The sequence below is a fragment of the Brugia malayi genome (assembly GCF_000002995.4).
Source record: "Brugia malayi strain FR3 genome assembly, contig: Bm_v4_Chr4_scaffold_001, whole genome shotgun sequence".
NCBI classification, from domain to species: domain Eukaryota; kingdom Metazoa; phylum Nematoda; class Chromadorea; order Rhabditida; family Onchocercidae; genus Brugia; species Brugia malayi.
Window position 1 is genome coordinate 11,348,416 of NW_025062478.1, and position 27,024 is coordinate 11,375,439.

The 27,024-nt window shown below is 35.6% G+C and overlaps 7 protein-coding genes across 9 annotated transcripts; 3 read left to right on the forward strand and 4 right to left on the reverse strand.

Moving 5' to 3' along the window:
- Bma-cwc-15 (Cwf15/Cwc15 cell cycle control protein) lies at window positions 1-1,473 on the reverse strand (the record flags this gene model as incomplete). Its single annotated transcript, XM_001896344.2, has 5 exons — window positions 1-141; window positions 445-513; window positions 727-840; window positions 912-1,070; window positions 1,303-1,473. The coding sequence occupies 5 exons, from the start codon at window positions 1,471-1,473 to the stop codon at window positions 1-3; spliced, it is 654 nt and encodes a 217-aa protein (XP_001896379.1).
- A 3,179-nt stretch (window positions 1,474-4,652) lies between these two features.
- Window positions 4,653-7,014, forward strand: Bm2814 (XAP5 protein; the record flags this gene model as incomplete). The annotated part of the gene is made up of 9 exons (XM_001896345.2): window positions 4,653-4,761; window positions 4,890-5,019; window positions 5,284-5,359; window positions 5,635-5,712; window positions 5,790-5,860; window positions 5,924-6,086; window positions 6,183-6,274; window positions 6,459-6,585; window positions 6,898-7,014. The coding sequence occupies 9 exons, from the start codon at window positions 4,653-4,655 to the stop codon at window positions 7,012-7,014; spliced, it is 963 nt and encodes a 320-aa protein (XP_001896380.1).
- A 390-nt stretch (window positions 7,015-7,404) lies between these two features.
- On the reverse strand, window positions 7,405-9,711 carry Bma-asb-1 (the record flags this gene model as incomplete). Of its 2 annotated transcripts, XM_001896346.2 has the most annotated exons (8): window positions 7,405-7,500; window positions 7,665-7,880; window positions 8,088-8,188; window positions 8,457-8,585; window positions 8,829-8,934; window positions 9,072-9,196; window positions 9,323-9,427; window positions 9,627-9,711. In XM_001896346.2, 8 exons carry the CDS (start codon window positions 9,709-9,711, stop codon window positions 7,405-7,407), a joined length of 963 nt encoding a protein of 320 aa, XP_001896381.2. The 2 variants fall into 2 exon arrangements, with proteins under 2 accessions (XP_001896381.2, XP_042938381.1); XM_043082447.1 differs by lacking the exon at window positions 9,627-9,711 and having other exon boundaries at window positions 9,323-9,416.
- A 1,590-nt stretch (window positions 9,712-11,301) lies between these two features.
- Bma-mcp-1 (D330012F22Rik protein, putative) lies at window positions 11,302-15,311 on the forward strand (the record flags this gene model as incomplete). The annotated part of the gene is made up of 11 exons (XM_001896347.2): window positions 11,302-11,349; window positions 11,631-11,744; window positions 12,124-12,237; window positions 12,943-13,050; window positions 13,196-13,333; window positions 13,593-13,754; window positions 13,986-14,095; window positions 14,205-14,374; window positions 14,681-14,746; window positions 14,896-15,059; window positions 15,162-15,311. The coding sequence occupies 11 exons, from the start codon at window positions 11,302-11,304 to the stop codon at window positions 15,309-15,311; spliced, it is 1,344 nt and encodes a 447-aa protein (XP_001896382.2).
- Window positions 15,312-15,376: 65 nt separating this feature from the next.
- Bm4570 (Uncharacterized protein) lies at window positions 15,377-18,717 on the reverse strand (the record flags this gene model as incomplete). The annotated part of the gene is made up of 7 exons (XM_043082448.1): window positions 15,377-15,627; window positions 16,267-16,290; window positions 16,362-16,391; window positions 16,626-16,812; window positions 17,982-18,140; window positions 18,198-18,428; window positions 18,601-18,717. 7 exons carry the CDS (start codon window positions 18,715-18,717, stop codon window positions 15,377-15,379), a joined length of 999 nt encoding a protein of 332 aa, XP_042938382.1.
- Window positions 18,718-19,189: 472 nt separating this feature from the next.
- On the forward strand, window positions 19,190-21,548 carry Bm9074 (Phosphatidylinositol transfer protein; the record flags this gene model as incomplete). 2 transcript variants are annotated; one of them, XM_043082449.1, is made up of 7 exons in its annotated part: window positions 19,190-19,201; window positions 19,363-19,470; window positions 19,925-20,116; window positions 20,559-20,642; window positions 20,830-20,940; window positions 21,099-21,193; window positions 21,395-21,548. In XM_043082449.1, 7 exons carry the CDS (start codon window positions 19,190-19,192, stop codon window positions 21,546-21,548), a joined length of 756 nt encoding a protein of 251 aa, XP_042938383.1. The 2 variants fall into 2 exon arrangements, with proteins under 2 accessions (XP_042938383.1, XP_042938384.1); XM_043082450.1 differs by lacking the exon at window positions 19,363-19,470.
- A 1,516-nt stretch (window positions 21,549-23,064) lies between these two features.
- On the reverse strand, window positions 23,065-26,789 carry Bm13247 (Uncharacterized protein; the record flags this gene model as incomplete). Its single annotated transcript, XM_043082451.1, has 7 exons — window positions 23,065-23,143; window positions 23,592-23,665; window positions 23,840-23,976; window positions 24,246-24,356; window positions 24,499-24,593; window positions 25,817-26,003; window positions 26,768-26,789. 7 exons carry the CDS (start codon window positions 26,787-26,789, stop codon window positions 23,065-23,067), a joined length of 705 nt encoding a protein of 234 aa, XP_042938385.1.
- Window positions 26,790-27,024: the final 235 nt, after the last annotated feature.

The window sequence follows — 27,024 nt, forward strand, 5'->3', positions numbered from 1 at the left end:
TCATTTAATATATTTCTCCATAAACTTTTTGTGAAATTCAGAGCGAATGGCATCATTGATAAAAACCTGTTCTTTCCTGCGTTCTTCGATTCCTTTCGCACAGTTCTTGAAAACTACATCGTCATCCCATCGTCGTTTGACCTTAATTATTTTATATATATATATAAAAAAAAAAAAAAAAAATGAATAAAATAAAGTAAAAGTCTGACAATAAGCACATATCAGAGCTGACTGAAATTATATCACGGATGTCTGAATGCTGCCGCTTCCAGTCCCAGTAATCCTGACTATGCTATATACTACTAATCATAACAAACATTCATTTTACAATAAAATGTATATATATCACAGATCTCATGCAATACATCACAGATCTCATTATAGATCACTAGTACTGCTATTTCTAGACCGAAATTATTGCAGTCTATAATTTGATGTACATACCTTGAAATCTGATGCCTCCGAATTGAGTAGTGGATTTCCGCGTAGAATGTTTTCGGTCCTGATCCGTTCCTACAAAACACTTCAAGAATCGTTAAATTTTGGCACAAAGCATAAAGCTTCCCTATTTTCTTCGGCAGTTTATCTTCTAACACAAACTATGCTTATCATATTTGTCATTAAAGTTACTTACTAACTACTTGTATATGAACAGAATTAAACGAAATATGAATGACGACATAAAAGCTCACTTATTTATTAACTACTAAATCACTTGGCTTTTACCTGCTCTTCAGCTAATGCCGCATCACGCTGAGCCTTCTCTAGTGCTCTTTCCTTTTTGATTCTAGCCAGTTCGGCCATCAGTTCCGCGGCATCATCCTCATCTTCATCCGAATTCTAAAATCAACATACATGATGACAGATTTAGATCATTATAAACTAACATATAAAACAAAATTACTGATTACGTCATTAACATCATCATCATATGGATCATCTTCGTCCTGGACATTTGGTGCTAAGCTTCCTTCCAGTCTTGGTTTTTTCTGCGCATTCCAACCAGTTTCTCGACTTCTTCGTTCACGTCCTACATTTTTCTCCTTCTCATCCAATTCTCGGCGGAAATCCTGTAAAAACAATGGCAGTCTTGAATAACCAGTGCATTAATAAACTACCTTACCAGCCGAAAGTACGATGCACAGCCTCTGCAAAGATTAAAACTTAAAAGCTGTAGCATATGTTTCCCTTCAAACTTCAAAAATCTGACTGGAATTGTGCTTCCTTCTCTCTTTTTTTACTTTAAACTGTGTGCTAGTATCTCAAATTAATGCACTTAAAAACTCAACTTAATATCCTTACCCGCGACTTAATATCTTCTGCATGACTTTGTCCCTTTTGCCGATATTTAAGTTTCGTGTGTGACGGCATATCCTTGCTTGAATACTGCTGTGACAGCTTCGACAGATCACCCTCATTCCTGCCAGACCCACCACGTGCTGGTTCAAAAGTTGGTCGATGTGCAGTTGTCATTACGATAACCTAGCAGAAAGCAGCTTACAGAAAAAGTGACAATCACGCAATGCAGTCACAGCAGTTTTATATATGCTTACGACGATCACGCATACTTGCAGGACACGCAGAATTGAGACTTGATTGTGAACGCTACAGGTACAAATACTTCTTCATAACACGCACGGCTATGTCATGTCACCAGCAAACTACCCACCCACTCATGACACTACCGCCTCAACACCGCCAAACAATGCGCCCATTTTTCACGGCTGGCCGTCATCTGAATGACCATGACATATTGTTGAGGATGCTATGTTGTTCGATAGTGCTAGAACTGTTCTAGCCCTGTTAGGGGTCTTCTCAATTTATCTGAGTACCTGAATTCTCGAGAAGTCGTGCTAACTTGAAAATAGTCCGCTCAAGTGTATTCTGGACATTGCTCACTTCCTTCATTTACTTTGCTATTGATCTGTTGTCTCTGTCAGTCAGTTCTCTTACGACCAGCAAGGACATGGGCAGGAAAGTCAGGAATACTGAGGGTCAGGAGAAGCGGGGAAGAGGTCAAGAAGGGAAAAGTGTGTCCATCGTGTCTAATGGCTGTTACCCATTTAATTCCTCAGGATAATTAATACTCAAGAACTTTAATAACTAGTGAGATGGTCGTGGAATGGCTTCAAAATGAAACGATGGTAAGTCACCTTACTGCTCAAAAATACATTTACACACTTGCATTTATGCTATGTTCAGTTGATTAAGTTCAGTTTGCTATGTATTTTATTGTAGATTTGTCAAGAATTACATGAATTATTTGCTGTCAATTAAACCTGTTAATAACGGTTTTGGCTAATTCCATGTTTGCACTCAATTTTTTATTAAATAAGCATAAAGTATTGTGAAAAGTATTGTATTTCATTTGTTTAGTGGATCAAGTAACATTTCATCTTTTATAGTGAATCAAATAACATTTGGTCAGGTGGTTTTGTAACTCACTTATTAGTCGGATTATTAATGGGCCGTGTACAGATGTGAAAACTTGTACGTGAATGTCTTTCATTTCATTTCATTTGATGAATTGGTAAACTTTATCAGCAAATTGAAATGTAATAAAGCCAAAATTATTGCCATTTTGCTTTGGTACAATGATGCCTTACACTAAGTCATCTGAGTCATAAGGAATTCTGACTTGAGGTATCTTTTCCGCATCAGTATTAATCGGGCGATTCATTTCTGATACTCATCTAAAATGTTTTGGTACGGTCAGAAATGGAAGGAATTTGTCATTCACCAGTTTCTTTGGATGCCACTGGCCTTGAGATCGATAAAATTAATGAAGTGTTCATGTAGAATTCAACTTTTCCAGGTATTATAAACTAATAATTTATCGTACATCGGTATTTCCCCAATATCCGTGCTCCTTTTAAACTCCCTCCTAAAAGAATTAATAGATGAATTTCAAAAGCGTACTTATATCCATATATATATATATATAATGATTCTTATCCACTGCTTTCATTCTCTTCAGTTAAGACTAAAAGAAATATGAAGTGGGAGTGTATTTTCATAGTCTTTTTAAGGTCTTGGCTAGACAAGGAGGAGATTTGATATAAGTTTCACAAAGCGTAATTTCAGTTACCCTCTACTGCCGAATATACTGAATATAGATTTCATTCTTCATATCGCTAATGGCTATGATTTTCCACTGGAATCATGGCACGTGCTTATTTGATTCTAGTTCATTCTCTTCGGATCTTATCCACTATAGTATTTTGTGGTTTTTTTAAGACTGAAAGAAAATGAAGTAACTGCTTCTATATGATTCAATGGATATAGACATGAATCGCTATAAAAGGGTATTTTGTAATTATGTCTCTTCCTTTCGATGCTGTTTAAGGTATATAGAAGCGAACTGGCTGATAAACTTAGCATTTCAAATAAATACACTTCTGCATATGGATATACAGTACGTTTGTTGGTTTTTTTGTTTTCACGTTTGTTTTGTTTTTTTTTTTCTTGTCCTGGTTTACAAAAAGGGACGAGACTTTTGTATATTTCAAGGGAAAGTCCATACCAGGGGGAAAGGGGAAAGGGGAAAGGTATATTATATGGTTCAAGCTTACGATGCCTTCTGTGTTTTAAGAAAAGGCACCGTAAAAAGATACCAGCAACTGTTTTTATTCAAGTAGAGTGTAGCATATTATTGGGGAATTGAATTTTAACAACGGAAATGAATAACAGTAGTGAACAGTATCTACTAATACAGAAAGGTGTTTAATTGAAAGTAAAAGCAAATATGTGATAGGATTGATACTGTTGTAATATACTACTTTCTTTTCTTTGTTTTTGAGTTAGCTTATGTCTTCACTATAATATGAGGATTGCTTGTTGCTTAGTTTTTCCGATATCATTTTGGATCTTAAGAAAAAGTCTCGAAAAATCAATTACTTTAAATCACTTTCGAATCCCACTTTTTGAATCTACAGTGTTTCAAAATATGCTTTAGATATTCATGCATATTCTTCAGTGGTATGTTCCACCACATCGAAAATGAGCATTAATAAAAGTTTGCTTGATTTATAGAAGATCTTGTGATTGCTTGAGGTGCATGGTTATTTATTTAATCATTTACATTTAAAGATTCACAACTTCGTTGGTTGCAACGTTTATCATATTCAAAAATCACCTGGGTATATATACTTCGGAGAAGAAGGATGCTCATCACCGTTATCCGTTCATGTTTAACCCAAGCAGTTAAAGGTGTGTTCAGGACGATAGGAAGTAAAGTGTTGCCCAGAGGACTAGATAAACCATTATATGTTTTGTTTTGTCCGACTATGAAAACTCAAATCTTTGAAAGTTAGACTAGCATAGTTAAAATTTGTACCGAAACACAGTAATATTCAGGGTAATATATATAATGATTTATTCATTTGTGCTAAAAGGAATTCAATTATGGTAAAAAGCTTTCCTATACTGGAGAACAACTCTTTTAGTGATTATCCCATTGAAAAATCATTTCCATTTCAGTGTATTCGTACTGTGTTCTCTTTTATTTTGTTACAATTGATCTACATCGTCGTATATTTAATGGATTATTCGGAATTCCCAAAAATGTGTAGTTTCTGATAGTGCGACAAGCGGCTCACGACTTGCAGTATAACAGTAACAATGTTTGATCATAAAAATGTTTCTTCAGGAAAATGTCTAAGGCAGACGAAGGACGTTTGATTCATATCGCCAAGAAACGTGAGCGTGCTAAGGAAGCTATCGAGCAAAGACGACGAAAACTGGAGGAAGAAACGAAGAATCGTAAGACTTCCTTTTTTTTTTTTTGATAAGGACATAATGTCCAATTGTGATTCATGCTAATTTTTAAATTATTAGTGCACGATGAGAGGACTTCGGTTGTTTCTTCATTTAAGCTTCTGATATTTCAGTGAAGTCAGGTATCACGACAAAATTCACCGCAAATTATGATGCTATAGAAGATTCTCTGAAAACAAGCACTGTTGGTCTGGTGACACTGGACGAAATGCGAGAAAAGCAACGAGATGTGGTTGAAGCAAGGTTCTGCCCTGCCATCAATTTTTACCGTGGATTACTCCGATGTTTGATACTCATCAATATGAATATTTTTCAAAATTTTGAATATACAATAATAACAGCTGCAAATAAAGCTAGAATTGGAGTGGATATTTTGAGAACCGAACGAGCAAGCTAGGATGTTGACCAGCCGTTTTGGTCATAGGTCAAGGTAGGGTAGAATCTCATATCATAATAGAAAATGCAGTGAGTGAAAGATATTGGATGTGAACTTTGATAATTCTGCAGGGAGTTGCAAAGAGCGGTTGAAGGTAATTCGAAGGAAGCTATTAGAAGTGCAGATAACGATAGTAAAGGTTGTCAAGTAAGTTCTAATATTATATCCCTTCATATACATCATTGCTTTTATTCATCATATTTAAGTGAGAAATGATGATTGTAATTTAACGGCTTGCATTCATATATTATATTTGTGGAAGGTATTTACTTGGCTCCATTACCATATCATCAAGGAATTTGTCTTTAGTCCACGATTCACCATCACTCCATACTTAGATTTAGTGATCTTCCTGTGTGTACTTCCAGCCTCCTCAATTTTCCGTTCATTTTATGCATATTTAATGAATGTTGTAATTTCAGAAACGAGTGCTTTCGTTTGCATTCAGTGATGAAGATGAAGATGAAGAGGATACAGCGTCTGTGCCAATAGAAAAAAAAGTTGGCGTTTTGATGCTTATAGGACTTCGCTTACCACAAAATTGCCAGTTGCCAGTAGATGTATAATCTAATTTCAGCGAATGGGCATGGATCCAACGGTGGAGACAGCATTCCTTCCGGATCGTAACCGAGAAAAAGAGATGGCTAGGTAAGTTTGTGTTCACTTCATTGATTTTTTAATAATAAATTTTCAAATGAATATGTATTAAAGGTTGAAGGAAGATCTCGCAAAAGAGTGGCAAGCATTGCAAGAGAAAGAGAAAAACGAGGAGATCAATATTGCATTCGTTTATTGGGATGGCTCTAGTCATCGGAAGGACTTGAAAATGAAAAAAGGAAATACAATATCACAATTTCTTGTCCGTGCACTTGAAGTAATATTTCATACATTTTACCATCGTCACAACTTTTTCTTCCTCTCTAAGAGAAGAGAACCACTGAAATTCACCAGTTCAATCATACTTTTGCAGTTATTGAAAAGGGAATTCAGTGAAACGCGGGCTGCTGTACCAGAGAGTTTGATGTTTGTTAAGGAGGATCTCATCATACCTCATTTCTACACGTTAGTTTTTTTTTTTATTCCATACTATCAATGGAAACGTAATTGTCAGAACTGAATCTGAATCTGTTACCTTTACTACCGATATTTAATGCATAATAACTACACATCATATATTTTCCGCATATAGAATAAAGGGAATAGAATCCGTACAGGTATATCTGCAAATAAAAATGTCATCGTCTAGGTTCCAAGATTTCATTGTAACGAAAGCAATGGGAAAAACTGGTCCTCTCTATGAATTTGATGCCGCAGGGGAAATACGGCTAAGGCAGGATGCTGCTGTAGATTGTGGCGAATCTCATCCAGCCAAGGTATCATCAAAATTCACGATGTATAATTAGTATCAATGACTTCTTTTCATCTCTCTGCAGATTAATTGAGAACCGATTAATAATTTCAACATTAAAAATCTGTGTTTAAAAATCTTTAATCGATGCAGAAAAATAGTTAATGTGACAGATCAGCTTCATTCATATTTGTGCCTTGTGGTGTGTTCAGTTAATATGGCTTAAAGAAAAATACTAAAGACTTTTAGGCTTTAATGGAAAAGGAAAACAAACTTTAATGGAGAAGGGGCAAAAATCCTTAGTAAGAAAAACTAATCCATTGCATTACTTTTTCAGGTTGTACTACGAAGTTGGTACGAAAAGAACAAACATATATATCCTGCATCTCGATGGGAAGCTTTTATACCTAACAAAGAATACAGACGAACAATTGATGATCTCACCACCATTTGAAAACTCATGATAAATTTGTAGTGGTTTCGTGTTTTACGCCATGAATGCAACATTTATTAATCTTTGATAGAAACAGCTGATTTCAGCTTCATACATGTTCGTAGTCGTCACATATTCCCACTATCCACACTATGTTAGTGTTAGTATTGTTAACTTCACAATGGAGATAAGAAGCAGTTCACAGTACAAAAATTTTTGGGAAAACTTTATTCACCAACAGAGGAAATCATTTAATTCATGCATACATATGAATATTCCTCCTTTCTAGTTTTTATCATATGGTTTCAAGACATTCGCATAATTCATTAGGACTATCACGGTATATCTTAGTTTATAATAACGTCCATCAAGGCCACATGTACCTAACACATATACGAAGAAAGATCCTACTTATCGTTGTAAAGAAAGCCCCTTGAGCTGTTCGATACAGGTATCCATATATTTTTCCTTAATGTTCTCTTTATTATCCATTATCTCTGATTGGACCTGCAAATCTTTTTCATTGATTTACAATATTACAGCGATACTTTTGGGCAATAGAATAAATGTACGCAATTTATTGTTAGTCAGACAGAAGGTGGATCTCATATATTACCAAAAAGTGCATGAGATTTCACTAAAGCAGAAGTTAGGGAAGAGTTTAAACTTACCGATTTGATGATCCATTTTAACATGTGGTCACGAGCGAAACTATATTTTACAGCTTCCGTTTCTTGTAAATAATCAAGGCGACGTTTCATCTCAGTAGTCAATCTCTCCACGTTTTTTCGATAAGTTGACTCTAATTGAAGGGCCAAATTCTCTTTAAAGATTGCTGGATAGTACTCCTTCACAGCTGCATAAGCACTTCTTTCAGCTTTTGATGTCTAAAATGAGATTCCAGCCTAGAAAACTACTGTCGGAGTCCTATCCCGAATCTGGGTGTCTGCGGAAATTATTCCATTTTTTCCTTTTTATAATAAAAAATCATTGCAGAATATTTCAATATAGGAAGGAATTTCAATAATAAAAAAAGGACTGCTCTATCAATACTTTATCACTGCTAGCACTGTGTTACTTATGCAGCATCTCACCTCCTGAACTTCTCGAACTGCTTTGAAGTTATTGTCGATGATATCCAGGTATTTCTTTTCCACTTCTTTACAATTTTCATAGAAATATTTGTCCCATCGATCTGTAACAGTCCGGATTGTAAATAAGAAAAAAAGATGGTAGATGTTCCCAATATATAAAGCAAACTGTTCAATACAGAAAGTGGTGTAAAGTGGGAAACGAAACAACAGAGTTACACGGTTTATCACTTTGAAATTTACTGCCATTTTCTCCAGCTCTACCGAATGAAAGCAACGGATAAAAAAAGTGTAAGTTCTGTTTCGAAAGGCAGGAACATATAAAAAATATTAGTGAAGAGACATTAAATAAGGAAATTTGCGAGGACTCACAGTTGAAGGCCCTGGAGAATATGTAATAGTAGAAGAGGAGGACCAAGATCTTCATTCTATCGTGGGCAATCTCAAATAGCCCCTTCGTATGCAGAAATGCATAAAGCATCGCGAAGAATACATATGGCCCTACAGAAGCATAAATTTATCAGTGTAGTATTATTAATGATGGAGAAATTATTAGATTACATAATCGAAATTAATGGGAAAAAAATTAGCCGCTGACATAGGCTCACTAAAAACCAAGATTTGTCACCAAAATTAAAACGCGCCGATTCTTAATGTGATTCCAAAGGAATCACAAGCACTCGTACCAAATCTTACTATTTCAGAAGTCTATAACACAGATTTCAAGAAAAATATTGGGTTTACCAGATGTCCCGGTGTATTTATGGAAATCATTCATAAATTTGTCTGGCACGATCAGAAGTCGCAATTTCGGCGGATACATACGCTTCACAGGATATGGATAATTCACCTAAGAATAGGTCATGAAGCAGTGAAAATCATACGTATCAATATCCTACTACAACATTGTAAAATCCAATTTGATTCATCATACTGATAGAAGATAAGTATTCAAGGAACAAAACCAAAAAATATCTTTAAACATACCAAATCACGTTCCGGATATTCCTTGAAATCTTTTGGTATCTCTGGTAGAGGTGGGGGAATATACTGTTTCCCGATATCCCTCATAAAGGATATCGGAGCATGCGTCTCATCCTTCAGCGGGATTCCTATAAAACAATGACATACTACAATACAATGCTGACTAAGGAAATGAAGGTACTTGAAAGATTCGAATGCAAAAATCATAATCTAAGAGTTCAGTAATAAAAACGATGTATTATTAACAAGCCAACCTTGAAAACGACATTTCAGTTTCGTAAAAAATCCAATTTTTTCTGGTACATCTTTCCTTCCTACTACATTGCTTCCTTGCTTCGCAGTGCTCATGAGAACATTAACTAAAGTTGCGAAATATTACAAAGTTTTATATCCATAACTTCAATTTTCACATCCCTCCTACACAAACCATTGTTTCGATCAATTATCAGGAACTTTGTTCTTTATTCCCACTTTACTTAAACGTCGCAGTGACGCATCAATGACACGATCAGCAAATCGATGCGAGACAATGAAAAATGCTGAAGGGAAAGAGTTTACTTGTATATGTCGGTTGACTACGCCGTAAAATAGAAGCTTCCATGGGCCGAGTTCCGGCGGCCAATGCATACCGATTCAGCGCCATCACGAATCACAATACGACAGAGTAAAATACTGCAACATATTCGAATGAATGATGGCTTGTTGCTGCGCTGCGCGACGGATTATGCACGAAACAAAATGCAAAATAGAAAAGCAATTAAAACAAATTCTAATAGATCATTCACTGATAATATTAAAGAATGCATATGGGCCTATTTACTAAATTCTTCTTAAAATCTAAGCTCGATTTTAAAGAGAACTTATGCTATTGAATGATTACAAGTAAATTTGGAAAAGAATAGTTGTCACGATAAATGAAATAAAGTAACACACGAGCATAAATGAATGAAAACAGAACAAACTGAAACTTCTATGAAACTTCGACCTTTCTTAAAATGATGCATATTAATATATAATAAACAATTTTTGTCCACAATAATAACTTCCGTTCTGTTTAGACGTATTAACGCCAACATTAACGCCAAATGTACCACCACAAATGCAAGCGAACGTGTTAAATACGTTCACGAAATAAACGTACACATTCACGGAAAAAAAGATTGAAGTTCGCCATGATACTCATTCAGCGTAATACATTTCTCTATTTCTCACACGTCTCCCCACGCAAGTAATGATACAAGTGACAATATCGTGTCATTATCTCGGGACCATTTCTCGGACCGTCGTCGCTTTCCCGAGCGGATGGCCACAACGACATCACTTCATCAGACTATACTGTCACTTTTCGAAGGAGTTAAACCGGGTAGAATTACGGGTAAATAATAAGTAGTGACAGGTAGAATATTCGAATAGAATGGATACTCAAACCAATTCACTCGACTGTTCCCGAGTTACCTGCCCACTTTACAGCTCAGGTACGGCCAACCGCAAAACACTTGGACCGTCTGCAAGACCGCTTGTATCGCTGATTTTCGGATTCCCTGAAGATTAGAGATCGGTAGGACATTGCTTCCAGTGTGCCGGGAAGTGGGAATGTATAAGCGAGATTTCTAAGCAAGACTTTGGGAGAACAGTACTGAGTGACAGTTCCGTTGCCCGTGTCCGGAAATAAACACAAGCGTACGTGTGTGGAGGAAAACACAAAAGTGGTAAGATGTATTGGTAGGAGTACAAGAAATTAGAGCAAGTTATTGTAAGAATGGGTTAGCATTTAACTATTACTCGAATTACTAATCTCTTCTAATAATTTCAACATTTAGTAGTACAATGTAAGCCAGCACCTCCAATCTCCAACATAATAGCAGTTAAAATTATACTAGCACTAATAAAATGTTCAACAGGAACGTTAGGTAATTGAACATGAAAAAAAAAGGACTGGAAACTTAACCAAAACATAAGTAATGCATTTATCAGTGTGAGTATCAGTGACCCATTTCTATGTAAAAGTAGTTTGTTGTTGTCAAGTTATTTGGTTGGTTTTATTATTCTGTGGATGATTATGATATTTCTTAGTATACGTATATGCCGTGTAGGAAGTATAGCTTTTCCAATTCTGTGTGACTTATGGACTTTTCAGGTCCTTTATTGGACTAAATGCAGTTATCTCGATACTTAGTGTTCACGTGCCATCGAGAAGGCTCATATTTCACTTACTATAAATCATAAGATTGCTATGCTTAGCGCTTCATCACAGAGCCGTCTGTTGGGCTCCGCTATTCAGGTGAAATCTATAAGTTAATGTATTGAGGTTGTCACAGAAAATTAGACTAGCTTGTATATCGACGACTCATTATCAGTTGAAGTTAAGGGAAAGGATAGAAAATTATATTGTATAATTGAGAAATATATTATTTTGAGACGTTGTGCGTGTAGTGAACATTGTGTTTATCATTAGAGTTGAGGACAGCTCGAAATAGTGGAAAAAACCGGCCGTGATGGGAAGCTATGTCATAATTACCAAGTTGTTCATTTATACTATTTTTGCAACAATTCAAATTTCAGACACCTGTTAGCCAAGGTTGCATTTCGTCCGCTTCATTATTCTCTTATTCGGCATCAAATTTTATTTACGATTTAAGGAATCCTCTATCAAATGATAATGAAGATTGCTCAAAAGTGAGTCAATTCTTTCAGACGTAAACATATTTTAGGACGAAATACATTATTATATTGTATTAATATCGGTTTCTTATTTCAACCTGGAAGCTCTCGCTTTGAATTGCAGCAGTGTTTGTTCGTTTTCTTTCAAATAAGAAGCACTAGCCTGTTTATTTTGAGCCGACATTGTTTTCCAGAGTATTACTTCAACTTAAATATCTTTATTCGGGAGGGAGAGTATACTCAGCTGCATTCTTTTTTTCTTTCATCCACATTTCTTTATCCCGGTTTTCTTCTATAATATTTCTCTTACAAATACTTTGCTAATTTCTTCATATTACTTCGAAGAAAAGTTCACTGAATTATTCAGATTTCATAAATTAAGAGCTCATTGCAGTTCGAAGATATACTTATATCCAGATGGGAAGATGCTGAGAAGCGTAATGTATTGAACTATGATCTAAACTGTATGTACAAACTGCTGGAGGGTGAATTCAACTTTTCGGTACAGGTTTGTTACCTTGATTTCTAATCAATTATTAAGCTACTCTTGAGTCCAATGAAAGGTTCCAGTAAGTTGAGAAAAAGCGAGATATGTAACAGTTCGACCCATTGTGACATTGATCAGAAAACTTAGCTCTTACAATTCTCTTTTCTGGTACTTTTGTTTTCGTCTTTTGGTTGGTCTACATTATAGTAATATAGTAATTATGCAATACAATAATATGCTACAATTCAATGGAAAAAAATGATCAGATTATTTAAATTGTTTATTGTCCCAATCACTGTTTCCAATCTTGGCTTCAAAACTAAGACTAATAAATTGATTGATGTCACGATATTAAGTATCGATATTCTTTGAGTGAGTCCGCTTTTATTTACTTAGTATTTATTACAAGTTCGACTGCATGGTACTTCTGGTTTGCAGAAGCAATGCAATTCTGGTCAGCAATACTTTTAATACACACACATATATACTTCCTTGAGACTGATGATAAAATGTGCAGGATGAGCATGTGTCATTTTTGAGAACCTGGTGTTTATCATTCATCATTTTTAATAACATCAATTAAAGAAAAGTTTTTGGTCGACAATTAGTTCAAGAAAATTGTTGCTGCACAGTTTAGCGGAATTAATTGCAGTTTTTAGTGTAAAAGGGTTTTTATATCTAATATATAGGTGAATAAGTTAGAGAAAATCGATTTATTGTCTTCAGCTGAATGTTGAACGTGGAGAAAAGAGGCGTAAACCAATGCATTTCCGTGCATTACGTGAACCTTTTAGTAATCTGAGATGGAATTTCACAAAATTGAAAGAAGATGAGGTCAGTTTGTGATCAACATCAAGAATTAGTTATTGCCATCTTTTACAATTTTTTGAAATATAATTTTCTACGGCATATATGTATATATCCCTTTCTGTTATAAATCAACCGATCATGAGTGATTCAAGATAGAATTTTTTTTAAGATACTTTTATATCTGCAACGCAAGGACCATTTACTAAGCAATGATACATCGGATTATCATGTTGTTGCAGTTAATGCTTCACCGCTTGCAAGAGGACATTCTTTGCTATTGCCATGCATAAATTGTTGTATACCACAGGTAAATTTCGCTCCACTTAATTGAAGGCAGTATTATTACTCAGAAAAGAAAAAATTTGGGCGCTATGTTTTCCAGATGGTGCGATCGTCAGTCCTGAATATATATCTTTTCTATTTTATGTTTTTTTTTTATTATGGGAAATGTGCGATGATAGAAACTACGCATATTTTCCATAGGGACAAAAAAAAAAAAAAAAAAACAGCATGACTTTCAGTTTTTAAAATGAACCTATTAACTTTCTAAATGAAATATTTTGCAGATCTTGTCCGAAGTAGCAGTTCGTTTGGCAACCGATATAATGCTTTTAGTGAGGGATAACTCCTTTCACATTTTATTCAACAGTCTTCTGGCGTTGGCTTCCATTAATCATCTACACCTTCATCTTTTAACCTGGCCATATGACTCTGACTTGATCAATCGCGTAAGCTTCTGTCCAACATCTTTATTCCTTCATATCCTATTTCTTATCCTTTGTAGCACCTCTCAAGGCTAATGTAATATATCTTTTATTACATGTGTCGCTGTTATACATGATCAGTGAAGTGTATCGCAGTTAGGATTCGCTCTCTAAATCCTCACATTATTTTATCGTATGTAACAAAAAACTGAAGTGTCTAGTAAGTATAGCAGTAATATCGTAACTGATTTATAGAGGTGTGAACATCTCATCGATAATGTATATGTCGTCAAGCGCCCGATATGGTTTGCGTATGCTTTTGTCTTCCAGTTAACTGGTTCAGAGCAATATGAAAAGTTCGTTATGTAAGTCCAATACTTCATAAAAGGTGGGAAAGTGGAAGGAACAGAATACTTGTTCGTTTCCACTCGTCACAGAATTTTCGTTCTAATTCACCAAAAGTTTCAATTTCAGGAATATAGCACGTTGTGCAGACTATCTAAGCACTCATGAAGTAGCGCACAATGTTTTTTTCTCACGTGCGCAACCACTAAGAACATCTGGCGCTATTCAATCGGAGGATAAAACAAATGTACTTCCACAACTTGTCACTGCATATATTTTCCCGCGTATTGCTGTTGTTGGTTTGTTCTTTACATTTTTTACAGTTGTAATCATCAGCTTTCTCATATATTCCTGTTTTCCAAAAATTTTGCTAGTCTCTCTCAACTCTTCGTGCATTTTTCTAGTAGATAAGGTCGAAGAACGATGGTGAAAGATTGAAGAGATATTTGTATGGTGCCTTCCATGTGCTTCTTCAGGATGTTGAGAAGCTTAATTCTTGCTACATATTTTATTTCTTGTATGCATAATGAAAAGGTTATATTTTTGATGATGATATTTTTAATGTTATATTGATATGTCATGTAAGTAAATAAACGTATTTATAGGAGCCAAACCGGTGAAAAGTTTCAGTCCAGCATCTTTGGAACTCTCGGGATGTTTGACTGCCTACAGTAAGTATTTATCTACTTTATCAAAAAATACTCGGTGATATTCATATTCTGTCGGACTATAGATTTTTTTCGTTGGCTTCTTTGCAGGGCAAGGTGTTGGAGTTAATTCATGCTTGGTACCTACAGTGTCTCCTTCAAACATTTTGCAGCATATCAGTTTTTCGACACAGTCACTGAAGAGGGAGTGCTGCGCACAATAGACGAAGAGGCAACATTGCCTGACTCACGGTTCAATCAAATTTGTTCCGAACTGAAACGACTTCTGTCAGGAAAAATGCTGGTCGAGCAGAGTACTGCTGACAAGATCGAGCCGGTAGGCTTTATTGATGTTATCATGATTTTGTCTTGGATGAACTTGATTGCGCTTTTACTCCTGGAACTAGCTGATTAGTAGATTTGATCATAGATTTTCTAGCTATCGTCGTCAGAGCTAGAAGAATTGCGCGATTCATTCCAAACATTCGAAATGCATTCGCCAAGGCGCTTCTTCCCTGCAGATGATCAACAATTTACATTCGAAGAAAAAGGAAAACCAACAAACACCAACTCAGGAGCTTCTCTTTGACAGCTGTTTCCCATGCTTCCTGCTTGCGTTTTTTTCTTCCTTTTTTTATATCGAATGTCTGTTTATTATAATGGAAGACAAAAAACAAAGGCAAACTTCTTACTCATTTGTGCCTTTCTGTAGCTACTTTGATGGTATTCAACACTATTGAAAACTTGTTGATACTGCAATCTGCTTATAGATAGATACCTTTTTTTATCTTTACCCTTCATTTTCGCTTCGATATATTGACAGAGCACTAGTTGACATGTTAAATAGATACACATTGCTGATTGAAGTGAGCATTTTCGTGGAAAGAACATGACTCGATCAAGTGCTGAAGATAATAGTAACACTTACATCTCTCGAATAGAAGGAATAACATGAGAAATTATTATTGATAGCAGCAAGCCTAAGAAGATTAGCTGATTTTGTGTGGTGTAATTTAGGGCGTAAAAAGCTTACTACCAGTTTTCATTTATATTTAGTGCTAGGGAGGGAAATATGGTCTTTCTATATTTTCTGCTAAAAATACTATGCTAAGGCATATCCGTTCTTTCTTCATTGACCGAAATGAGTTTACCGCTTTATTTCTCCTGGCATACCATGTTTTGCACTTGTAAAAGTGCCCCGTCACTCTTTACTACTGCTTTTCTTTGCAGTAGGGAATAGTAAAAATTGACAGACTTCATTATCAGTTCTTAACTTCCACGCGTTCTATGTTTAAAGTGCCTTCCTTTCAAGTTCCTTACAGATACCAATTCTTCGTTTGTTCCCACCATTCTGCTGTCAATTTCATTTTTTGATTTCGAGAATTAGGAATTTCTTAGATGTTAGATTGTTTTGTTTCCCATATGTGTGTGTCAGTATTATTTTCAGTCAAAGCCTATATTCATATATGTATCCTCATCCGAAATGATATATGGATTGATTTTAATAATAAATCTACTTGATATTCATACTTGAAAAATCATACTTGAAATATTATCGCTTCTCCTTGCTATGGAGAAGCAACAGAAAAACTGACAGATCTTCACTATTGCTCATGCCTTTACTTCAGAGACACTCAACCATCATGAACTGCAGTGATCAGTGTGACTGCTGGAAATATTCACATCTCTTTTAAGATTCTCACCGGCAGCGAATACTGTGTCTTTACAAAAAGTGAGTAATTGCAGCACAATAAATCTGAGTTTTCCGAAAATCATCTAGCTATAGATTCGCCCTAAAAAATTCACAAATGTCGTCATCGTATTAAGTGAGGTAAAGACATTGTTATTCTGTTAATAATTGAAATACACGAGGATTTAACGGATCACAACGTTGTTTCCTCACTCTTATCGGTAGTCAGAGGCGGTTTAATATTTCGCCCTAACATCAAATGCCGATGTTGGATGTCTCGGAAGCCTTCATCATTAAGCACAAAGCGATGTTTGTTGATTTTGATCGAACCTTTCACAAGTGACCATAGCTGATGTCCGGCACTTCCCAGAATTCGAACGTTGTGCCTTGTGAAAAGCACCTAAAAGTGAAGCAATTTAGCGACGCTGTTAACTGATATCATTTCAGTTTATCTTTACAGTTAACAAAATGAAAAGTGAAATTTAATTGATATCATAATATACAATATATTAATTGCTTAAAAGTTTCTACTATCTCTTTGGACAAAACTAAAAGTTGTGAAAACTCAATTCAACTATAACTGAATTTTCATTTGATTATATACTTAATTCGGGCGAAATTCTTCCTAAAAAGTTAAAAGAACAATAACTGACACACATAAGGCTATAAAAAATCGTCATATTTTTTTGCAACTACATTAGTTACTGCCATACTATGTACAAAAAATTACTCCATTAGCAGAATTAGAAATATCAACTACACTATTTTCAATGCATTACTATTCAACAGTGACTGTTTCTTGCCCATCTCTAAGGAGTAAAATTAATCTAATCAGGAAGAAGCCAATCTTTTATTTGTAATTTCCTTTTCCTACGAACTAACAACTAATATATTTACCTGGAAATAGTAATTTAATTTTAGCGGAATTTTCAAGATTGTTTATAATTCGAACATTTCGAAATGGTAATGCAGCCAAAAGATAAGTGCTACATGTAAATTTGGGGCAGAACAACTTGAAATTAACTAAGAAAATAGCTGGATTTTCTAAACACACATATTTTACTAGGTATCGAAATTAGACGCAATGAATGTCGTAAGATAAAAGTTTGCTTTCCCGATATGGAAAGATAAAAATGAGCGTTTCGTCCCATTTGTTCTAATCAACCTTATAGCAGCTTCCTTCTTCGAATTAAGCAGGGAAGAAAAAAAGAGTCCAGAAAGAAATAAGAGACGAATATTCAACAATTTACTACAGCTATTTTTCTTTGCGAATCAATATTGATTCCCGAGCAAAATGAGAGTAGGAGAGACAGCAATGGTTTGTCCGATTCATACAACGACATTAAAACAGTTTTCAGCCAAGTGTAGAAAAATAATCAGTAGTAGAATTCCGAGAATGAAAATCCAGTGTTAGGTTCTTTTCTCAATATTTTTGTTATTCTTAGATAGACCCTGTTCCTAAAACGTAACGACCATACTCCCACATAAATATTCAAGTTCAATGTTCAAATTATTTTTGTTCACAGTGACTCGTAAGAAAAATGAAACATGAGTGAGACTTCAGCTAACCTTTCGTGTAAATATCCCATAGTGAGAGATGACGGCAAAAAACAATTTCTGGTCTTTTTTACTGATATAAATACGATGAATTCTTATGGCATTCAGATGCCATGCCAAATACATGACCACCAAAAACGAAAATATCGGCAGTACAACAAGAACACCCATCTGCAAGCTATCATATTATGTCAACATAAGTAATACGACACTTTTAAAAAATAATACCTGCTGAACTATGTTAGTATCTTTGACAGCATTCCATAGTCGGCCCCTTTTCACGTTAGCCACACAATTCTCGGATGTCAAAAAGCCAATCAAGGGTACCGCCAGGGTAACTAGTAAAACAAAACGTGAGGCATAATTATCGCGGTAGATCATGAACCACTCATTTTCACTTATTCCATCCCATCGATGTAATCTTTTCACGATTCGCTGTGTGAACCGTCTGTTCACTTCCTGTAATAATTGACGGAGATAAACCATATGAGATGCTGTTCGAGCAGTTTCGTTAAATTAAATTAAATATTTCTGGCATGATGACAAGTGAAAACAAGGTACGATTAGTTGCGCTAGTAGCACGGTTCAACTTACAATACTTAATAAAGAGAAAACGTAACGCTTCACGTACTTCATGTAAATTCCCAAGACCTCTTCCTCTGCTGCTAACAGCGGTATGTTCCCACCGAATGAAACGTACACGTGCGATCGATGGAACGAAACATAGAATCCTGTGGCACATCCACATATATCTACATACAAATCATATGTTCCATCCGGAATACATACACTTAATCTGACGTAACACCTGTCGTACACACGTTCACTTCCCCTTCCAGAAACGTACACTTTGCAATCCAAGTTTCGATCTATCACTCAGTTCACAATGAGATGCTTGTTATGAAAATTCTATTCAGAAATATCTCACTGATATAATTTTCTCAAAGTGATTGGTCGGTTACCTTAGGAAGTTAGTTTTGAAGAAGCATTTGTTGTCGTCATCTCATTTTCTCGGCAATTCCTTCCACTCTTTGTATTTCTCACTCCTTTGCGTGATCGAATCGGAAAGTATAGCATTATGCTGTTGTAATGAGATAAGGTGTGGCAGAGGTAATTTGGTTATTATTATATCATAATAAATGTAAAGTGTGATATGAAATGGATCTCATTGTTTATATTTGTATTCACGTGGAGCAGTCCGTTGGATTGCCGCACTAGCAATGATTATCAAAGTAGGTATTCTGAGATTCTTTGATTTTGTTTTATGGGCATTTATGGGCATTGGGTCCTATGCAATGTGGGGAGGCGGTATTGTTGTGGTAGTTGGAAGGAACTCTCAACCAATCATATCCATCAGTTAGCTCATTAGAATTTGAAGGAGCAACATTTTGAGGAGTTCCGCATTTTGATGCCGCTCGAGATGGATGAATATTATCGTGGGCAGTTATTTGCAGTATCAGAGACGAGCAAAAATGAGACTGGAGGAGGAGATGGTGTTCTGGTACTTCTATTATTAAGTGATGCGTAGTTGGTTGGATCTAGAAGGTGCTTCGCACTTGAGAATATCTTGAGACTTAGTCAGTGAAATAACTATTTGCCCCTTACAGAAGCCACCTAACAGGTAATGGAACAAAAATGAAGGAAGGAAAAAGAAAGTGGAGACAAAAGTTTCTAGAAACTCGTATATCGTCTAGCGAGTTTTCCTACGGTGAATATTCAGTATTTCATTAGTTAGATGCAAACAGAATATAGAAAATAGGGAATCAACATTGCTTTACAACTACAAGTACCAAATCCTTTCCAGCTTACCGAAAAATAGTTTTAATATTCTTATAGCGAGGTTCTTATACTTGGTCTGAAAGTGGATAGAATAAAGAGCAGGGGAGAAAGGCATAGCAACTTTTAAATTTAAGGGAGATATGAAAAGATACAGTTGTTTGGCCTCTTTTTTGCAGGTATTGGAAAATGACGGTTTTACAAGTACGACGGTGCGTCCGGGTCATTCTATCACCGGTATTTACACACACAAAATCTATCGTACTAAGTCAAAATCGCCATGGGCGTTACGTAAAATATTTCCTGACGCAGCATTCGTGTTACACGAAGAATGCTGGAATGCATTCCCATATTGTAAAACAGTTATTAAGGTTAGTTTATTGACTGTTCTTGCCTTTTTTATTAAGTAGCACCTATATAGGACAGTACACACTGATCTTAGCAAGCACCATATTCCCCCTGTTCTACGGTACTTCCTTAGCACAAAATGATGAAAATGTATATTGGCAGAATCCCGATTATATGAAGGATGGTTTCTACATTAATATTGAATCGATGCATCTTCCGGATAAAGGCCATACCGAAAACGTAAGCACTTATGTCTGGAAAGTTGTGATAGGAGAAAACCCCTACAAACTAAATTATGATTCCTGTCACAGAAGGGGAGCAAAGTTCAGTTCTAAGTCACTCAGGACTAAGTGCAAAGAAGCCGTAATGCATTATTTGCATGTCATGCACCTTTCTGGAAGGAAAAAGGACGTCTTCACGATAAGGAAAATAACTTCTGAATGGATAATAGCAATATTTTTTAAGGCATTGGATTTGAGCCCGGCATTATTAAAGAAGCGCGAGGTAATCATTATTGATATCTACGATGATAGCCTGTTGAAAAAATCGGTAAGCCACAGCAGGGACTCTTTTTGGTGTTATTTAACAGCAGTAGTACAGTTGCAATACTGGCTGTAGTTGCAACTGCAGTAGCATAGAAATGATAACGTGTTGCTCTGCACGTTGCAGAATAAAACATTGCTAGTTTTCTGTTTTATTTTGTATGTTTACAATGGCTAATATTGAAAGTTTGCAGGATATTACACCTGAAACAGATGTACGTGAATTTGAGTCTAAAAAGACTGGTCGTGGAAGATTGCCGAAGGACTGGATTGAGACAACCAAACCGGTGATGTGTTGTTACAAAGTTCGCTTCTTGTTGCTGATCACATAGCATATGAAGTGGCATCTTCGGTCATTTAATCTTGAATGCTGTCGAACTCGATCCGTTAATACTTATAGTATTCGAGTGGAATTATATTTGTGAGGAAATTAAAGTTTTTCAAAGAGCAGCAATAGTTTCAGGTAGTACAAGTACATTTTAAAATGTTTGGATTCCAAACAATGGTAGAGCACGTTCTCCAGAGACAGTATCCGCGAATATTTGCAAAATTCAATCGGTGAGTTATTATTTATCAGTGCCTCTACAGTGCTGTGGAGTGTGTCGGTAAATTTAGTTTAGGTAAGAAAGGAGGCAGTACAGGAGATTCTGTCAAATGTTAAGGCATATTTCTCAACATCTTTTCTGGTCGTTAGTCGTTATTTTCTTGTTCGACTAGTTATCACTAGTTGAGATTGCACAACATATTAACTTTTTACAGGGAGTTATACTGCTGGACCGATCGATGGTACGATATGACGATTGAGGATATCAAAAAGATGGAGAGAGAAGCGACAGAGCAATTAAAAAAACAAATTGCCGAACCGGAAAAACGTGGCACCGTGTGTGATGTTGATGATAAAGGGACAACTTAACTTTCCTCAACTAACCTGTCTGTCTATCATTGCTTTCAGTGACTCATTCTATTCCGGTAATGAAAATCTATAAAAGACCGATGCACATAACTATCCATCCTGCATTCCCGAGAGATTTTCTAGCACTCAGTGGTAGTATCAGTCGATATGTTAAGAATAAACTTACTTCTTCCTATAGGTGAATCATTATTATTTCTCTGGAACAGTTACAGACGCAACAACATCTGATGGAAGATCTTTCTATAATTGTTTCTTCCTCTTTAGGGACAGATCCATGCCTATTACAGTAGACATATTGAATATTTCAATACATGAATATGTGTTTGTGATCAGAACCATTTGTGAAAGTCATTTGTTTAGTTAGTCCATGTTGAGGCATATCCTATTCCAAAATCAGATTCATTCTAGAACGACTGTATCCGTTGTATTTTTTGGAAGCAATTTAGGAGTTTCAGGATATCAGTTAGGATTCAGTAACTCTGGCTACATAATAGGCACTAACTGATTAACCTGAACACTCAGACGTGTTGGAATATGGGAATTTTCTTTATGAATATTTTAGTAAGAAATTGTCTGATTTTTTACCTGCAATCCAATCTGATGGGTAAATTGACTTAATGATTGGCACAGCAAGCCTTCAAGAACTCCATATCAGGGAACTAGCCATTATTGTGAAAGACTCCTCATTACTATGCTAAAAAGTTAATAATTTTGGAAATAAGCTCTACAAACAAAGCAATAATAATTGAGGGAAAATGTAATCTGGTAAATATCGATTGTGTAAGCTACCTTCTGAAGAAGTACGAAACAAGATATAATATGGTTTCAAGATGCATGTCAAGAAACCACAACGTTCAATTCCAGCAATCAACGCAGCTCTTGTATGGTCATACAAGTTTAAAAGGTAAGAATTATCCTTGCCTAACGATGGATTATGTCATTATTTTTGAAGAAAGCTCTAAATATCAACACCTAACACACAGAAATTAGTTCTAAAAAAATCAGATGATTTCCAGAATGGAACGGTTCCGGTCTTCGGTTTACTTATCAAATAAGAGGAACAGAAAACCTCAGTAAGTAATGCATAGAACAAATTGTTATGCATAGCCGCTATTCCGGTCATCTGTCAAGCATGGTAATGCTTATTAGGAGTCCATAGGTCTGTTGGTGTCTTTTCATTCGTCGCTATTAAATACAGCAATTGTTTAATATCAAGAATTGCTTGAGTCTGAGCAGTGCTTCTTCTAATACGGAAAAGGATCCATCATGGATTCTCGGCCAAATTTGTGAAAGAGTATTTCACTGGAATAATTGGACGAATTACGTTATTATCTCCAAGAAACTGTTGGACAGAAGGGGTGATCGAGTAGTAATTATAGTTGCAAAATTGAAGAAAATGTTTACGGACAAATTACCAGATTTCCAGCACGACAGCACTTTCGCTTTCCCATTACTCGATATATTTTTTTCGATTCTCTGTTTGAGCCATTCAGTTTTCTAACTTTAATGGACTGAATTATTCTGACGTCACACTTTGTACTTGCAAATCCATTTTGAAAGCAATTACACTACTTACTCCCAAACAGTTCTCACGCCTGAAATATTTATTTCCCCACAAGCAGTATTAATTACATATATTACCATTCCTGATAACTTGTCTGCTTTACTGCACTCATCACAGCTATAAACGTGAAATATCGTCAGCATTTTCAAAAATTGTTCAACTTTCGCCTGTACCTGAGCTTCCGAGACTTGTCACACTATACTGGGAGAAATCAAACAATTCTTCCTAAATTCATTGGTAGTATAAGTGATGTATCAATTAACAGACTCCAGACAGTGTATTGCATCTCCTCGTATCTTCGCTTCTCGTTATCATTATTCTGTCCTTTGCAGAAATTCATTTGCATATCATTCTACTGATAAAACAATCTACTGATATCATTGCATATCATTCTACTGATAAAAATCAAAATGGGAAAATAAATGAACGATAACTACGTTCTTATTGTCCATTAAGCAGTGATATAGTGTCTTCTTTACAAGCGATTGTCCTGCTTAGACGTCAAACGGTCATTTTTAGTCTTCGTTACTCGTCCATTTCCTGATTGATCTAGCTAGAGCGGTTTCAGAATAGGTTAGTGCTTTGTTTTTGCAATATTTCAGGATGCTTCAAACCATTAAATACATTTAATACTCAATGCAACAACAGTGAAAGGAATCAAATACTTTTTTTTTTTGGTAAAATTCCCATTTAATAGGGAAATGTCGTGGGTAATGAGATGATATACCTGTACTTTTGCAATCTGTCGTCCACTTCTGGACAGATCAGTATGTATCCGATCAGTCACAAAGTGCTGTGATGTGCCACTTTTTGATTTTGCTTTATTCACTGAATTTGGTAGACGGGCGGGTGCGGGCGAAATAACTGCATTACGAATGAACTGAACGTATTTTATCCTCATATAATAGTGGGATATTGTCAATAATTGAAAACTAATTTTTTATCTTTTGATTTCACAAGCACAGAATTGTACCTGTCGAACGCACCACAATTCAGAGATCTACCAGTCCCGGTTTTATTCCGGAGGATAATCTTGGTTTAAGCAAAGACTAACGTACATTGCAATTTCAACAATCTCTCAAAGGACAATAACTCATATAATCTACATTTTTGATCTGTAGGTAACAAAAAACCTCGAGGTGTCTCTTCTGAACACTTCACCTTTTCAGGCTTATTTTGCTTGCGGGCAATATAACAAAATCGAAGCATACAGATACAGAAACATAATATTGGTATTGCTATCGCTAAAAATCCTTATTTATTGATTTGAGAGAAAAAGAAAACTAATGTTAGCTGAAAGAGAGCTTATGATTCACACTCTAATCTAAAAAAATCTAAAATATGAGGTCCGATTTAAGTCTGAAATTTTATTCTTAATTAGTTTACCCAAACTGATGCATACTACAATCGTAATAGTTAAAGCGGTAAGGTAATCGCGCATATTTTCCATATGCGCCCGACCGTAGCAATTCGTTCGCTGCCTGATCAATGCAGCTTTTCCATTTTCTTGTGAATTCAAATATTTAAATTCCGTTCCTCATTACGGTTTTCTGTCAAGCAGTAGAATTCATTGTTTCAATGATAAAGGAAAAAAAAAAAAACTAAAATACAGGCAGTATAGGGTGAAGAAGTTGCTTGTAAGTTTGGTAAGTTTATGAATTCAGTGTTGTAAATTGTTTGGAAGCATTTAAGTAGTAGTTATCATCATTAAAGTCACATGAAAACTGAAAACTATCCGATCTGCTGATCAGTAGCTGATCAATTTGAAGTTTCTAGAAAACGCTTATCCTATGCAATGGATGTTTACTTAAAATTAAGTGAATATTTGAGAGGAAACCACTCTGATATGCAAGTAAAAAATAATGAAAGAAATGATTGTAGCACAAAGAATTCAAAAATTTACCTGAACGATTAACTTATTCATTTTTCAAAAAAAAAGAATGACCTCTTGTAATTCAAAATATTTCTGCTTAATATTCTTTGTTGATGATTTTTTTAAATGAAATTTAGCTTGAATTTGTTTCCCTTCATTTCATTCTAAATAACCCCTCTATTATTTCTTCATTCATCACTTGGCTCACTTGGATGACGATATGATTATTGTTATTATTATTATTATGATGACGATTATGGCTGGTTCTACTTACAATTGATGAGATGAAAAGTGCTGCTTATTGAAATGAATTGAATCCATGTCATCGTCGTCGTCGTCGTCGTTGTCATCGTTGTCGCCATCGCCGTTAATTCATCGGCATCTGTCGTTTGCTCCCCTCTCGTTCCTTCCGCCTCTTCCGATATTAAGAAGCTATTCACAGGGAGCAAATAGCAAATAATAGATTATCAAAATCACTTACATTATGTATTTACAGATTGAATTGAGGCCAGTAAGTAATTGTTTGAAGGCCTCAATTTACACAGCCAGTCCATATGCCCATGCTTACAAATAGCCTACGAAAAAGCCTTTCCTTGGGCATCGCTAGCCCATTCATTGCACATTATTATTATGCTCATTCGATTGCGCTATGCAAATTAGCCCCAACGAGGCAAAGATGTCTCTTTCACCATCATGTCACACTTTATAACTGAAAATTCAGTGTCGTCCTCAACAACCTGAATGAATAAATAAAGGACGACGTGAGCTGTCAACTAATTAAAATACCACATAAATGAAATAGGCATTTGTACTTCAAATAGTTATACTTACGAACGACCAATCTTTCCCACAGATAACAGATGCAAATTTCCTTTCCAAAACTTTTTTATTCTCATTTTTGCTATCTTATCCAAACAGTTTTTTGATCTATACTGTCGATATTCATATTTACTGCTAGGACACGCAAGTAATTTGTCCTCATAAAGCCTTTCATGCTTCATGTATTCTCCTAATGCTCCTGGAAGTTATACTATCAAGTACACTTAATATTTGCTCATAAGTTTTATGCTTGTATATCTCTTGGTTTTCATATGATGAGGTACCCAAGAGAATCCCTCTATAATTTTTGATGAGGCCTGGAGCCAGCTTAGTGAGAGCTCATCTAGACCTAACGCCCTTTTTCCTGTCACTCATCTATCTTAGCTTACTTTAGAAAGAGTTGTTGATGGGCCAATCTCGCACGGAAATCAATCTGTACACATGCTTGTATTGTTTGGCTCACTGGGCTACTTAAGGATTCGCATGACAAGTAGGAGGGTAGTGGGGCTTCTTAGATTTGCGGTGTATGGATACGGTATGAGTATATATATATATATATCTATAAGTAAGTAAATATTATTCCCCAAGATTATGGGTGTCAGTTTAATTGTGTTTGTCTCTCTGTTTCTGTCTATTTCCTTGCAGAGTAATGATCAAAGTAAGACTGAGTTGGCTTACAGACTTAGTCTTATCCAATAGCTTACGACTTAGATAGCCCATCGAAATGTCCACTACAAATACCCTACCGACCCAGTCTCACTACCCACCCGTCTGTCTATCTTATGAATCTAATAAAACTTTCTTGCAAATTAACTAAGGGCTGCTCACAACTGCTCATAACTATTTCTTCCACTGTACTTTTTCCTAGCATTTGAGATGAATTCCAGTTCGCTGGCTGATGCTGATTGTGAAGATGTTGCCTGATAGTTTGTTAATTAAGCACTGATAAGAGAAGATAGCTACTTTTGATACATATCATTATCATAGATTATCAGTGATACACCCTATTATCACAGATCATGCAACAATTACTATTTGTAAAGTTAGAAATGCAAATGACGACGGATGTGGTTGATCATGAACGTCACTATTACTGAAAGCTGTGTCGTGAAGGTCCCACAGAGAAAGGACACCTTGTGATATCGGCGTGTTTTGTGTAACTCATAAGCAGCCTTTTAGCATAGAATTCAACTTGCAGGTGTAAAATTTTTCTTTTCTTT